At 37.0% G+C, this 16,074-nt stretch overlaps 1 protein-coding gene across 6 annotated transcripts in view; it reads right to left on the bottom strand.

The window, feature by feature from the left end:
* The window catches only part of HDAC9 (histone deacetylase 9), a 322,976-nt gene that overhangs the window by 50,570 nt on the left and 256,332 nt on the right, over positions 1 to 16,074 (bottom strand). For all 6 annotated transcript variants that reach the window (XM_072412536.1, XM_072412535.1, XM_072412537.1 and 3 more), the window contains 2 exons: positions 13,229 to 13,433; positions 10,512 to 10,729 (listed from right to left, as the gene is read on the bottom strand). In XM_072412536.1, the coding sequence (XP_072268637.1) occupies positions 10,512 to 10,729; positions 13,229 to 13,433 (423 nt within the window). The remainder of the gene's footprint in view (positions 1 to 10,511; positions 10,730 to 13,228; positions 13,434 to 16,074) is intronic.

The raw sequence follows: 16,074 nt of genomic DNA, 5'->3' as shown, positions 1-16,074 counted from the left end.
GGGGTTACTAGGGGTTCCTTGAGCAATGAGAAGTTTGCACATCTCAGGTCAGTTTAACTAATACCAATGATCTTTTTGTCTATTTGTAAGAGAAACTTTCTTCCCATTGACCAGCAATGTAAGAGGCATTCTTCCTACGAACCAACACACTAATACTGTGAGCTGTGGATGTAGTCATTATAATAAGGGTTTCTTAAAGGCCTGAAAGTTATTTTAAAGGGTTCCCCCATGGTAAGAAAGTTGAGAAACACTGGTTTGGAATATATAAATATCCTATTAGGCATTATCTAGGAAAAAGTTTACATTGAGGCATAACATAACATTTTTTGTTTTTTTAATGCAAACTCCAAATAAGGACCAAATGTATGTACTGAACTTGAGTCTACCCTTTAGCATTAAGAGTATGTGTGTGAATATTCGTATCCTCATGGGAATCTGCAACACAAGTATGTTTATTGACTTCATAGTAATTTCTCAGTTTATGTATATTTCCTATTAGTAAGTCAGGTCTGATGTGTTATATTTTCTGTGTATTTCTGCATTTTTCTTGAATATATAAATCACTTTTTTTTGCCGGACCAAATGAAAGAGTTAAAGTAAAAGTCTTGGGACCTGAAAACTAAGATCTTTTAATAGGAAACAGCCATGGCAAGGGTTATCTGCTAATTTCTCACACAGCTGGCTTTGAAGTTAATATTGCAGCTCAGAACAGACACTGCCCAGCTAGAGTTTGAGAATGATCTATGATTTTGTTCTGATGGATGAATATATTGTACTGATTGCGCCTGGTAAGTCATACATGCTCACACATAATAACTGTATATCTGAATGTGTTGTAATTGTTTATTTATGGAAATGAAAGAAATGGAAATATGATGTATACGTGTATGAACTGGAGGACAATAGTCACGTTTTATTATATTGGCAACCTTTGGCCAGTTCCGTTTACTGAACTTGTATTCTCTTTGTAAATAGGTTTAACTGAAGTGAATAGTATTTTGCCTGCTGGACTGTATTCAGTCAACTCCAATCTCTCAGCAATCTTAGGTATGATATTAACAAACCCCGGGACCCTTTTCTCCCTTTATCCCTTCCCCATTTTGGCAATGTCTTGGTTCCACACATTATGCCTTAAAGCATTGATAGTCTTTTCCAACATAATATACATATTTTCAGAACAGAAAGAATTTTTTTTTTGCCAGGTTTTTAATTAGACAAATAATTCATTTTCAGTACCTTTTCCCACTGTGTTACAAAATTTGCATATTTCTAAATATTGGTGCTAAAATATAACTTCTAAAGTCTGCTGATTACCATTCTATCACATAAGTGTGACTTTTTTGTACCAAATCAGAATGGTAAAACTCAAAGTGAATGCTTTAGGGAGAGTTTTATTTCCATTTAAATCCGCACGACATTGCATTCAGCATTTGATGCTTGTGTGTAAAAATGCAAATGTAATCCCTATCATCTGACATTATTGCTTTGACCTGGTGATTAAATTTGGGACAGAATCTTTTTCAATCTGTTTTATTTTTGTCAGGAGTTTTCCTTGTAGACAAGATCCAGACTCCTTATATAGATCTTTAGCAACAGATCAGTAATCTATTGCTGGCTACAATCACAGGAAATCACAGGAATCCACATATAGGTTCATCTGTTAACACCTAGTGACCTGTTTATGAACCCATTTGATTGGTTTTCTTTATCCTCCACAGTAAAAAAGGTACATTCTTAAAAAGTAGTTATTTGAAACTATTCTCTATGAAAATGCCCACAATGTAGATCTTAAAATGGCTGGATCAGCACATTTTGAAGTCTAAAAAACTTTTTTATCTTGTAACAATAAATCTTCTAATCAAGGCTAATCAAGTTACCGTATTTTCTATCAATTCATAGTCATGTCATACCGAGCAAGAATATGTTAGTTTACAGATTGTAAAATCATGTTAGAAAAATACAGAGTTGCCCAGTATAACTGCTGGTAAGGGTGTATTTGTTGAGCATCATAAGCCAACTTGTCTATACCTACAGCACAACCTTTCAGACTTTGTCATTGGTTAGGGGATAGTGGACATCTTTTCCAAGGTTGCTGTAAAAACAAGCTGCAGAAGATTTCTTTTTACCATCAGCAACTACCATCTAGTGAAAGAGGGATACTCTGTGAAAGTATTAGAAAGTAAAGAATTCGTACAGATTCTTACATTTCTGTCTAAAGCAACGTACACACGGCAGATTTTTATCGCCCGATAATCGGCATCGGCCAAATATCGGGCGAAAATCTGCCGTGTGTACAGTCGGTGTCGTCCATCGTCCGAACGACCGACCTGTCGGATCCACGGACGATGGACGACGACCGATCCTAATGAAAGGGAAGGGGAGAGCGCGCAGCAGGGTGCCGCTCCGTCGCTCTCCCCCTCCCCTCTCCATAGAGCATGAACGGTGCTGTATGTACAGCACCGTTCATGCATTGTGCAGTCCCTTGTCGTTGGAAAGGATCGTGAAAGATCCTTTCCAACGACAAAAATTGCAAGTGTGTACGCAGCTTAAGTGTGGCAATGAGTGATACTAGCATTTGAGAATCATGTCAGCAGTTGATGGGATTGGTGTGTGTTTCCATTAGACACACAACAGTAACTTTTCTCTGTGTATAAAGAGTTGCTGGTTTTGTGGACACTCTTAAGCTGCATACACACATGCAATAATAGTCGTTGGAAAAGATCTTTCGCAATCCTTTCCAACGACTATTATTGCACGATGCATGAAAGAGTCCTGTACATACAGCACCGTTCTGCTCTATGGAGAGGGGAGAAGGAGAGCAACGGAGTGGCACCCTGCTGCGCTCCCCCTTCTCTTGCATTACGATTGTTAGTCATCTATCATCTGTGGATCCGCCAGGACGATCGTTCGGACAATGGACGACTGACGCTGTACACACGCCAGATTCTCACCCGATATTGGCCCTGAGCAGATTATCGGGCGAGAACCATTAGACGTGTGTACGTAGCTTTAGTCTACTAGTACATAGATAATTGTCCCATGAGTGGCATTCATCTCAGCTTAGTGTGTGAATGGATGGGAATACCTCAACAGCTGTTTCACATATCTCCACAGCAGAGGTTTCTAGAACATTAGTTGAACAGTAACTGGGTTTACTGGGGTGCTATAGCTAAATAAGAAATCACAAAATAAATAGAACAGAGAAAAACCAAGGGAGTTTCTGGCAATAATAAACAGTTTTTTACTATATGACAAGGAATGTTGTACATGATATTTAATCAATGAAATTAAGTCAGGATTGACGTCCTAAGTATAACAATATAGATTATATAGAAGTCCGCAAAACATAATTTGTCTTAATTTGCATTACGCAGTTGCTGGCTTCCTTAGGGGAGATAGAGATGTTCAACATACACTGAATCATAAAATAGTGCTTATCAGTATATAATTATAATGTTGTTCTCTATTTTAAGATTTAGGGCTTGCAGGAATCTATATATCTACACACACAGAGGTTAGCTCCCCATCCCCTATCAGTACATAAATAGGAAATAAGAATGTCTAAGCAGGATTCCTCAAAACACATCTGTATTATTTTTGTTCGAATTTTTATAAACCAGAAAAGATTTAAAGCCCTGGTCAGGTTTTTTTTCAAAGTTCGTTGTTTCCCTTCATGCCCTATCTCTGAGAACCAATAGAAAAATAGAAAGTGAGAGAAAACTGCCTTTAGAATAGCTATCCTGATTAGAAAACAATTTCACCAATTCCTGCACCAGTAACAAATCCAAAGTGTTAAATTTACCATCACTGTCCTTGTAACATTGGTCAAAATGCCTAATTGCAATATCCAGGGCAAATTAGAGATGGTGAATATCCCTGTCGGGGGCACTAAAGGCAATACAAGCTTCTTTCCATTATATCCAAAAAAAAAACATTTTATTTTTACATATCATTTTTAGTTATAACTAAGGAGCACCTTAAAGTATTGTTAAAAATAAAGTAAATAATATTTATGAGGTCACCCAAAAGCAGTCTGTAAAGTTTAGAAGAAAAGTGATCAGTACTCCTAGAAAAGAAAGACAGCTGTCTCCAGCACTTAAGCCAAATCAATCTGACAGGAATCTGCCTTCCAAATAGAACAGAACAGGTCAGATTTCCAAACATTAATATTTAAATAAAGTCAGGCAAGCTCCTTCCACCCACACTCAGATGGAATGTCACAATTTGCATTCCCAGCACAATTTTCAAGGTGTTTTACATAGTCTAGCTCCCATAGGTAAAACATCAACTGGCAATACATATACGCCAAGTGTCAAGTTTTTTTTCCTTTAAGTGACACACCATGAGTTCAGACTAAGAAATGAAGAACACTTCCAGAAAAAAAGTTAAACTAAGAAGTTTCTAAAGTCTCGTCTTCCGGAGATATTGCAGTCACTTCCAATGAATATTGTTGGCATATCAAAGCTGTCATTGGAGCTGTCCACTACGAGTAAATTCATAACCTTTATGTAGAATGCCAGACAAATGACTTCTGTGCATAGGAACATAGAAAATTTGACATGCAATGTCAGGTCATTAGAAAGCTGATCTTGAAAAGAAAGGGCTTCTAGTTTAAAATAAAAAATGACAAAATCATAAAACTTTATGATGACATTTGAAAAGTTAGTTTTTTTAAAATAAATATAGTTAAAGATGGACTCTGGACTAATAGAAAAGGAGGACATGGTTTTAAAATGATAATCTGGTAATATATGTACACGTGTGTATCATTTTAACTTTTTTTTGTGCTAACAGAGCCAAAATTTTCAGGCTGATTTATTAAAAGCATTTTCATATTGTATAATGTAAATAAATTTATATTGTGGAAAGATTCTCAGCTCTAAGTAAACCAGCCTCTCTCTTCTTACGTCAAATAATTAGAATAATAGAAATCTGTACAGATTGCCTTTGCTTACCTCCCTAAAATGCTTTCTAGTTAATTCTCTTTGGCTTCATTGTTTTCCATGCCTTGGAAGAAGCATGCAGCAACACTGAAATAAGTCTGGAAAAAGTCAAATACTTTCCAGTGGGCCTGATTGAATAAAGCTCTCCAAAGCTGGAGAAGATACACTTTCATCAGTGAACCTGGGTAATCCAGCAAACTTGGCATGGATTTGGTTCAGGAATTAAAAACATTTGCTAAGAAATAGCAAATGACATTTAGGAAATCCATTCCAGGTTTTCTGGATTACCCAGGTTCACCGATGAAAGTGTATCTTCTCCACCTTGGAGAGCTTTAATAAATCAGCGTCCCAAAACTACCATATATGATAGCTGGGCAATTAGCATCTTCAACTTTGGCAACCTTCATTCTCACCACGAATAAATCTGACACAGCACAACACATATCTTGTAGTGTGATAAGCCATACATTAGTGTACTGGGTTGCCAATCCCCTTATCATCCAACCACCATTGCAAAATGAGCAGCAATGTTTTGCTGCTGTTACTCTGTGATGTTTTTTAAAAAAAATCAACATGCACAACATTCACTATATTGTGAAGGCTAAAGCTTAAGCAGAAAATTATTGCCTAAGATGAATGAAAATTAGTCATCATTGAAAATCTACAATGTGCTCCACTGTTGTTGTTTAGCAATCTTCTATGGCCGATCTCTAAAATAACCAGCCAGAGATGATCACTTTAATTTTCTATAGCGGGGGATGCGCCACACCACCCATTACACCCCCCCCCCCCCCCCCATATAACTAAACACTGCTGAGTGTACAGAGCCTGTTCATTCTGGTGATTCTTTATGTGTACATTTTTTGTGCAGTTTTTTTCTCTGGTTTGCACCTGTACCACTATGGCATATAGTAAGAGGGAGTTTTTAAATCCCAATCTCGCTGTGAATTCAGATGCTCTCGCTTGCGTAAATTGTAAGGGAGAATGGATGGTGTAAATTCACTGATCGAGCTCGAATTTAAAAAAAAAAAGCACCCGGTGACCGTGGGAACTTTGCGGTCACAGCTGTATGATATGTATATCAGCTGTGACTGCAGGCGAACTCTCAATGAGGTTTCAATGGAGTTCATCGGCAGTTTAGTTTCCACAGTCACCAGTCTGTACTTATTAGCCCAGTGACCGAGGGAACTGAACTGCAGATGAACTTTCAATGGATAAACTTCATTGAGAGTTCATCTGCAGTTCCATTGTGATCCCCAGCACTAGAGGTTAATTAAGCTCTAGTGCCGGGGATCGTAATGATTTCCTCGATCTCCCGATGGACCCATCGGAAGTTCAGGGAAATTTTCATCCCTAATGGCATATACAGGAGGATACAAATCATGTTTTTTGAAGAAAAGACAATACAGGTAGTCCCTGTGATAAGGACATCCTACATACAGACTACTGCTAGATACGAACAAGGCTTCCCTGCTCACTGTGTGCAGGACTTGACGGGGAGGGGGGGGCTGAGGGGAGCGGTTTGCATGACTTGCAGAAGAAATCTTCTGCTAAACACAGCCGAGGTTGTGGGGGATCTTAAGGACTGAGCTCTTCTGCAACCTCTTGTAACTCTTTAATGACCAAGACAAACTCTGCAATTGTTTATTTTTGCATATCAAAGCACAGCTTGCTCCAGAAGTTAATAAATGTCTAGGTTCCATAAAGATTTTTTTTTTTGCCTTTTTTTTTTTTTGCTTTGTTTGTGATTAGCTCACAGTGAGGAATTTATACAGTAACTGACACCATGCTGCTGAATAATATATGGAGACAAACATCTGTCCTAATTGCATTTATTAAAATAATAAACCTGTTCTGACTTAAATACAAATTTAACTTAAGAACAAACTTATAGTCCCTATCTTGTATGTATCCCGGGGACTACATGTAAATGTGTTCCGAGTAGGGAGATTTATTCTCTATTTTTAGGTTTGCATATATTATCTTTATAGTACGCAGCACTTTGTTTTTGTCCTTCTATAGGCAAATGTCATACCAAGAACATCAGCAGGTGACACAATTGCAAATTCTCACACCCTCTGAGACTAACTGCTCCAAGTGTTAGCAGTATTATTTTTATTGTGTATTTATATAGCACTGACACATTACAAATCACTTTACAGAATACACAGTCATGTTAATAACTGTATTTCAGAAGAGTCAAATAACCAGTATTAAATAATCAGTATTTTGGGGGGTAAAGGTGGAGTATTCAAAGGAAATAAACACAAACATGGGAAGAATATACAAACTCTATGCGGGCAATGTCCTGGCCAAAATTCAAACCTGTGACCTTAGCCACTGTGTCAATAAACATCACAAGAAATAACTGCACTAATATCGAATTTTTATCACAAATTCTGAATTTTAACTTTTTTTTAGAATTTATCCTACATATCGGCATATATTTCTATTGTTTGTCATTTCAATCTTCTGGTCTGGGAAATCTGTGTGTCTTCATTTCCTAATCACTTTCACTCTTTTAGGTCAAATTAAAGTAAAACTATAAATAAATTGGAAAGATATTAAGAGCAGGAAGGTTCATTATTGGACAGGCGATAGTCTATCTGCAATAAGATAAACTTACCTGCCTTTCCTTTAATGTACATGAAGCTCAGTGTACAATGTCAGGTATCCCAGCATTCCTCTGAATGAGCTACATCATTCTGGCCGGCCCAATCGGGATGGCCAAGGGAAGCAAAGAGAGAACTGGGTGAAGATGGGGACACCCACAATAGACCAGGGACAGGTAAATGTAATTTAAAAATTCCAATCAGGCAAGTTTATTTCATTGCAAAATGGACATTACCTGTTGCTGCCGAAATAAAGAACCCATCTACTCTCATGTTTTTATCATTTAAGTTTAGTTCCATCAATGAACGAACTGGTACGTTTGTAGTCTGTTTGAAGCAATTAAATTTTCTGCAATTTGTCTGTGAGATTTTTTTCACCTGAGGGGAAATCTAATTTTTGAGACAATTTAAAAAAACACATGACAGAGGCCAAATCTCTATCTTATTGGGTGCAAAACCTACACATAAGTTTTAGCTCATAGTTAGGCTTTAAAACCAAATATTATTAGGAGATCAGAATAGTTATGGAGAATTTAAAACTGGCCAGCTGTCTTCCCCACTGACAACTTTATGCATTTGTTCATTTTAGTTTTTCTGCTTTTTAGTTTTACTTTGGAAAATGGAATATCAGTATGAAAGCAACCTACATGTTGGTAGTTTTGTACAGGGAAGGATTTAGGTGGGAATTTGTTAGTATTAGGATTGGAAGTATAATGTTTGCAACTCCAAAATGTCACTGTTACTGCAATATACATACAGGAAACGAAAAATCACTTATGTAGAATTTATTGGTTACAAAACTTCATATGGCTAAAACGTTGATGCCAAGATTTCTACACCAAAAACTGTTCAAAAGTTATTAAACAATATAATATATATGAATATCGTTATAAACTTGTGTATCTGCAAACAGCTGAAGTTATTTTATTATTAATGACAAACAATATGAAATAACATAATGCTGTAAAATAAATAATAATTATAAACTGATTAGCAGCATTTCATAACATGCTGATGGGATAGATGTGGAATTTTCATGCTCCCTCTAGTGGCCAACATATGTCACTTATTTTTAGCTGTGCTATAATAAATCCTTGGAATGCAGGGAAAGAAGAAACAATAAAGCTGAACTTCAGGATAAACAAATATTGTCTAAATACAACATCCATTTACATTTTTACCTAAATCTTGGTGTGTTTAATGTTCCTCCAAATCAGTAACCCGGCTTAAAAGTTTTGCCTTCTTGTGAAAGTTTTCTGTTAATGCTTCTCTATCTCTCCATGTGCAGAGACAATGGTCTCCCCCCACCCTACTTTTTAGCCTAAAGCTTTAGGCTTTAAAAAAAATGTAAAAATGTAATTGAAAAGCACAGGTGAATTGGTTGCATTGTGTAAGGCCAACACGAAAAGAGATATCTAATGGAGCTCTATGCATTATGTGCTATATGCTGGAAAATATCAAATCATTGCAAGATTTATTTGATTTCTCTATAGAAAGTAGGAATATCTTTCAATGTGTTTATCAATGCATCAGGCAGAATACCATTTTTATAATGTTCTTTATTTTATAGATTTACTAAATACATTGAGAATCCTCAAACAATAAATTGTGTTATTATGCACTTAAATTATTAAATTGTATGAAAAAAAAAATCCTGTTTATTTTGAATGTTATGATTGGATAATTGAAGTGCCAGTCACACAATTTATTGTGTGAAGGTTCTCAATTCCTTTAGTAAATCACCCTCTTTATCTCTATTGGCAGTGATAAGAAACAGGCTCGATCTAAAACAGAGAGTAAAGGACTGTGCACATGCCAAATTTCTTTTGCTGGAAACAATCTTTCCTGATCTCTGATAGTGACAGTAGAGAGAATGGGAGCTGTACATAAAGCAGGAGGATGAGGATGGGTGGGAGGCACCCTGCCGTGTCCTCCCATAGGAAATCACAGTGTCACCCTTGGTTGGTTAATTAATGATCCACCACACAAAATGATATCAGGGGACTGCTGTACAATTTTCACCCAAGACATTCACAAATGTTTATTTTGGGCAACAATATCTAGAATGTGTACATAGCATAACTTAGGCCGAAAGGCGGCCCTTTACATCAAGGGCTTAGGGTAATATGTGAAGAGGTATGCCACCGCCATGGTCAAGGGGAAAGTCTGGCTATTATTCTGAGCCAGTGGCTACTTCCAGAGTCAAAGTCCACAGATTATGCATGCTTGTGATGGATCACTGACCACTAGTAAACCACATCCAAGGACGGAAGCCATTGAAACAAAAAGACAGCCAAGCAACTTCATTTTCAGAAGGAAGCCAACAACTCCAGCATCCACATTTCTCTCAGTACAGGGATTTCCTTTATTTTATTAACCTTAGTATGGCAGTAGAAAGGTATCCAAAGACTACACAAACACACATAAGGTTAAAAATTATATATCTAAAGCAACAACCATTACATGCTATTTACAAAATATCAAAAGTATGTGCAGCTAAGCAACACATAGCAAGAATGCCCTACAGGCGCAGACTGTACTGCCTATTTACCATGTGTGATCATATGAGCAGCTACTTGAATAGTTACATAATTCATTTCTAGTAGATCAGTGAACACTAACCCTACTGAAGGCAAAGTACAGGTTCAGTTTAGTAATGATACATGTCTTTGAGCAGTCTACTACCATATGGAATATTTCAATACATGATGTCAATTGATGAGCTGATTTTGTCCATAATAAAGTACCAAATATCAGAAGGTTTTGCACAGATATGGATATGTTTGCATAAGCACTGGTGAATATTAGTTGTTATTTTGCATATTTTACACAGGTACCTAGTATGTTAGGTGTATTAGTCCATCAAGAGCCACAATAAATAGTAAAAAGTGCACTGCATTATAAGCGATTCCTTGTCAGCATGCACGTAAAGGTATTTGTGTTAAAGTGGGCTCACTTTGTTCATTTGGATTTGTTGCTGATATTGTTTCTGCTTCTCCAGAAACTGCTGGTGCTGCTGCTGAATGACAAGCTGGGCCAGGGTGCTGTGAGGCAGCGGAGCCGACTGTGTCCTGTGCAGAGGTCTGTGCCGAGGCAATTTGTGGGCCACCCTGCCCGCTGGAGGAACGCGATCTTTTGCTGTAAGTGGAGATTGATGAAGAATTGAAGCCCCACCTAAAATGACAAAAAGGTGATTATTATTTAAAGGGTTACAAAATTAAAAAATAAACACAACACAAGATTTCTACCCATTTATTTTCGTTTTAGAAAAACAGCTTGATTGTGTACCCTAAAAACCATGTAAATGTTATATACTATACATACCAAATTGTCAAGGGCAAGCCTCATGCATGTCAAATACATTTCACTGTGCACAGATTCACCTCTTACAACCTATAGGGAGGCACAGGCATGTAAATATTTAATGATGCTCAGCTTGAGCTTAGAACTGGCAACTGAATACAACATATGCTTAAATTTGTAGGCCCCCTGGGATACACAGGGGTTTGTTTAATGATAGTCAGAACAGCTTTTTGTTTCGTCTCTTGCTTGATGCTTGAGCCATTTGGATTGTAAGAGAAGACTGTGTACACTACTCTATTGAAAGGCAACAACCGGAGTGATGATTTTATATATAAAAACACATACAGAGCCAACACGTTTCAGAGATCTTCATCAGGGGGTTTACATTTTTAGTAATTGACCAAATTGCATTTCTTCTTAGGATGGGCCCTAAAACGTTATTATACTTAAAATAAGGAACAACTGGTCAGACTTTTCTCTGGATGTCTAGAAGATTAACTGTACAATCCCATAAAGGGCCCCCCCTTTATGGGGGGGGGGGGGGTTAACAGGGACATCATCAGCTGCTGGTGGTAGACCTGATTTGGATGAAAGAAACATTGTTCAAAGTTGGAATGATAATATATTTTATGATGTGGGAAAATCAGCTTTACATCAGACATGTAATATATTTTGTTATATGTAGTGAAACAGTGTGGCCACCAAAATCTGTGATCATAAGGGCAACACAAGAAACAAAATAAATACATGATTTATATATATAATAAATACAGTGTTTCCTATCTTTGAGTACAGTACTCCAAGTCATACTTTCTAACAAGTTCAAATGTTCAGTGACTCAAAAAACAATGCAGCAAGAATATGACAGCTCTATATTTTGCACCCTGAAAAACAAGATATCCATGGCAAGTTCCATATTTATCCTGACAGATTCCCTTCAAGCTCATCACACATTACTAAACATTAGTAGGTGTCAAAACACATTACACGCTAACATCTTTGAAGAGGATAGGACAATGTGAGGACTAAAGTGATCTCTGAACGGATCTGCTATAAGCATGGAACCCAGATGGTAACCTAACGTATTAGAAAGGACACATTGAATATGCTTGCCGCAACTCTATGACGCAGTGTCTCACTCACACAATCATAGTCCAAGTCATTCAAGGTTTTTTGCTTAATCATTTTACAGCGGTAATCATAAAACTAAGAAAGTACATAATTACATGCTAGGATTAAAATACTTGAGATAAGGAGCCCATCTTTCAGGAACAGCTTAAGTGTTTCAAAAACAGTTTACTGTATTGGGTAACAAATTATGAGAATGGAGGAAGACTGTATAGAGCAGAATCATCGGATGTGGTTTAGCGTAACAAGAATCCCACAACGTTTGGCAGTTCTTCCATGGGTTTCCGAGACGGTCATAAATCTGTAATAAAACCTTCCTTTTTATCATTTTATTTATTTTCCATGTTTTGGGGCAATATTAAGAAGAGCTTTACAGAATGTATAACCCCAGGGATTTAGTTCTTTCCCCTGAGGAAGCATAGAAGGTTCATACACAGAAGTCAAGCTGGTTGGGAGCTAGTTAACTTCTAATATGTTTTGGGTTGAAAAACAGATGGAAGATGGCCAAACAAATGTAAGGATAGAATTCAAACTTCATACAGTGCCCAAGGTGGGATATTCATTCAGGACAGATATAAGACAAGAGTGTTCAATAATAAACCTTAACAATACATTAAGTTTTTTTGCTTACTTTGGTTTAGTATTGCACCATTTAAAAACCAAACCATCCCATTGGCATCTCATTAAAAGTATTTTGTTATACATGTTACTATATACTATGTTAAACTAATAAGTGACCTGTTGCATGTTAGAGTTTTTTTAGGGGGTTTATCAGCCTTAAAATACATTCTTTTTATTTGCACTAGTATCATATACAATATACAAAACCATGGGACATCATGTGCCCTTCCAGTGGTAAAAAAAAAAAAAACACGTTGTAAGAAAAAAAAAAGTGTTCCATTTTGACCTCACCAACTGATTCGCTAGTCGCCTGGCTAAGCCAACCATCTTGAAGCAATACTTTCAATCACTTGCAAAGAGCAATACAATATAAGAAAACCTGACATTTCTGTGCTTATCCCGATCTACATGCTAATCCCAGATCTATGAAGGCACTAAATCAAAAATAACATTTTCTAGCCATGGCTTTTAAAATCTCCTAATACCTTAACAGCCGCTTTCTAACCAGATATGTTGTGCTGTGCATGTCTAGTTTGGTTTATGCAGATAAATACTTTGATTGCAAAAAGCAGAGACACATATAAACTATTTTTTAAAATCATTTAGCAAATCTTGAAATACCTGTAGCTAAAATCTTTTGTTGTCGCAACTGTTCTTTCAGCAGTAAGTGCTGCAATAAGGCCTGGTGGCTGCTGTTGGTCTTGCCCTCCAGGGATGCATGAGCAGAAGAAACAGGCAGGGCCCCTCCGTATGATCCTGGCAGTGACACCCCCTGCCTGGGTGCCTGAGGCTCGTACTTTTGTTTCTCTTTTATTGAAGATGAGGCCTGCAACACAGAAATCAGAATAAAGGTTTAATCCTGTTACATGCATGGTATTAAACAGCTTTGAGCTTCTTACTATTAATGGCTTCAATATTTAAGTAATACACATCAAAGATTACAAAGGTTCTTCATATCCGAGCAGTAAAGAAGATACTGATGGAAGACAAATCAACAAGGCATTCATTGCTCTTTCAACTTTTACTAAAGAAGAAACACAGTACTAATTACTTACAATACACTGAAAATAACATACCTGTGTAAAAAACAGGAATTCAAAAAATTCAACTTTTAGAAGTTTGCCATGATCCCTAGATTAAGGAAATTGTTTGTGTTTGGTAGCTTCTAATAGAAAGTCCATAGTAGGTTAGGGGACTTGGATGTCAGATAGCAGCAAACAAAGAGATAACTTTCTATAAATGGTTTACATAAAATGACAAAAAAAATGATACAGAACATGAAGACAAAAATGGTCTGCAACTTTAAAATATTATGTTAGGAAGATTATAGTCATGTTTTTGAAAATACTCACCTGGGTCATACTGGGGTTGATGGTTGATTAAAAATACCAAATTATTGTATGAAAAAATGCATTTTGCAATGATTTTCATCTTTGAGTTGCTAACAAAGAACAAGGGTGCAAATGTGTGTATTTACATAGAGATTTCATATAGCTATATGAATTGCTATACGCCCTCTGCTTGAGTGCTGGACTGAAAGACATCTGCTGTTCCTTATTTTATTATTGGGGATATATTTAGCTCCTTTATGAGAGCAGGTATCTAATTGTCCATCACTGCCTGCTTTTCTTAAAGTCACTGTTGCTGTAGGTGTACAATTAGTGTAGGAACCCTTTAGGTGATTCAATCCACTAGATTCCAAATATACCTAAAAAATTTTGTTGGAATAACCCTTTGGCATGTCATGTAAAGGTCATTTTATTCCATTCAGATACATAATGGGTCTGATTTCTTAAAGCTCTCCAAGGCTGGATAGAATACACTTTCATCAGCGAAGCTGGGTGATACAGTAAATCTGGAATGGATCTGATCCAGTATGCACACCATTTGGCAGCAAATTACTTTGAAGAAATCTGTTCCAGGTTTGATGGATCACCCAGATTCGCTGATAAAAGTGTATCCTCTCCAGCCTTGGAGAGGTTTAATATATCCGGCCCAATGTAACAACATGAAAGCAAATCTGTGCAATGAAGGGGAAATTAACAGAAAAAAGTGTGCTTTTCACTGCCTGCTCAAATAAATAACATTAAAGTACAAATAAAGACACCTGTAAAACACTGTTAACAAAGTAAACTATACAAAAACCCCATAAACTATACAGAAATATGTTTTTACCAAGCCAAATCTCCCTGCATTCGTGTCTCACAAGGTCCCCCTCCCAGACACTGCAGTTCATCATGGGAGCAACAGACACAATACCATCTATCCATAAAGCAGTGGGGAGGCCAGGTGCTGACTGACAAGCTATAGACTTCCATATCAGCATTAACATTGCTTACAGTCATAATCCTGCAACATTTTCTATTCATCTGTACAGCCTACATGAGAAATCAGGAGTAGTGTAGCACCCTTGCTTCCCAATTACACAAAGCTGCATTAGGCAGACATCCCAGACAGAATCAACAAATATTTGTAGGACTTTACAGGGAGCGGAGGAAACATTTTAAAGGGAGGCAATAGTTCTTTCTTTTAGCATATTCCAGAACCTTTTGAAGTTGATATGCAGCCACCTTGTACCCCATGTTATAATAACCAGGCCTGCTTTGTCTCCTGTATTATGGGCACATCTCTTCTGCAGGGAAGGAGGTATACCGGCAATACTTATGAAGGTACACGAGGCAGAGAATGGAAAGGCAATGTGCTGAAAGCTGGTCCTGTGCCTGTGTAATATCTCCACCACTTGAATTTCCTTCAGTACTTGCCTAGAAACTGTAACACCAGTAGTTTTCTCTTTTTGCATCTGAGATAGAATATAAAAGAAAAAAAGTCTTTCTTTGTTTGGGAAGTTAATCAGACCTGGTTCTCATCACCCTTTAATAGCTGTCACCAGGGGTGTAGTGGTGACAATAAACAGATATTCTCTTACTTTAACTCCCTTTATTAGATGACTCATATCGCAGTGATAATAAATCAGACTCTACTTGTTGTTGTTTGTCATCTGAACTAACCTTGCAATGCACTGTTACTCATAGAAGAACTAAGCTGGCAATCAGGGATATAGACACACAATAACAGACAGGTATCTCTAATGTATCTCTAATTGGACATTATATTATTGCAACCTTTTTAATCAGTATCTGTTTGCAGATAAAAAAAGTTTTGAACACATTATGCAACCCAAAACCAATTTTAGAAAACTACATTCTGCAAACATATTGTTTATGAGGTCCCAAAATCTTTAAAATTCATTCTTCAAGTACACTTTTAAAAAAACACAATAAGTAAGTGGTTGTGTTATATTTGTAGAATGTCACAGCTTGGAAGGTCTTAATCAGGAAGAAATAATGTCGGCCGCCAGGATCTTTCATTCCTGTGCTTCATATCATGCGATTATCACGTCACACACATGTGGAACACACCTCAGTACTTTGTCCATTGGGGGCTGATGTCATGGCATCCCTACCAGC

The sequence above is a fragment of the Pyxicephalus adspersus genome, chromosome 5, assembly GCF_032062135.1.
Source record: "Pyxicephalus adspersus chromosome 5, UCB_Pads_2.0, whole genome shotgun sequence".
Classification (NCBI taxonomy): Eukaryota; Metazoa; Chordata; class Amphibia; order Anura; family Pyxicephalidae; genus Pyxicephalus; species Pyxicephalus adspersus.
Note: the sequence above shows the minus strand (reverse complement) of the source record. Positions and strands in the feature narration are given on the sequence as shown.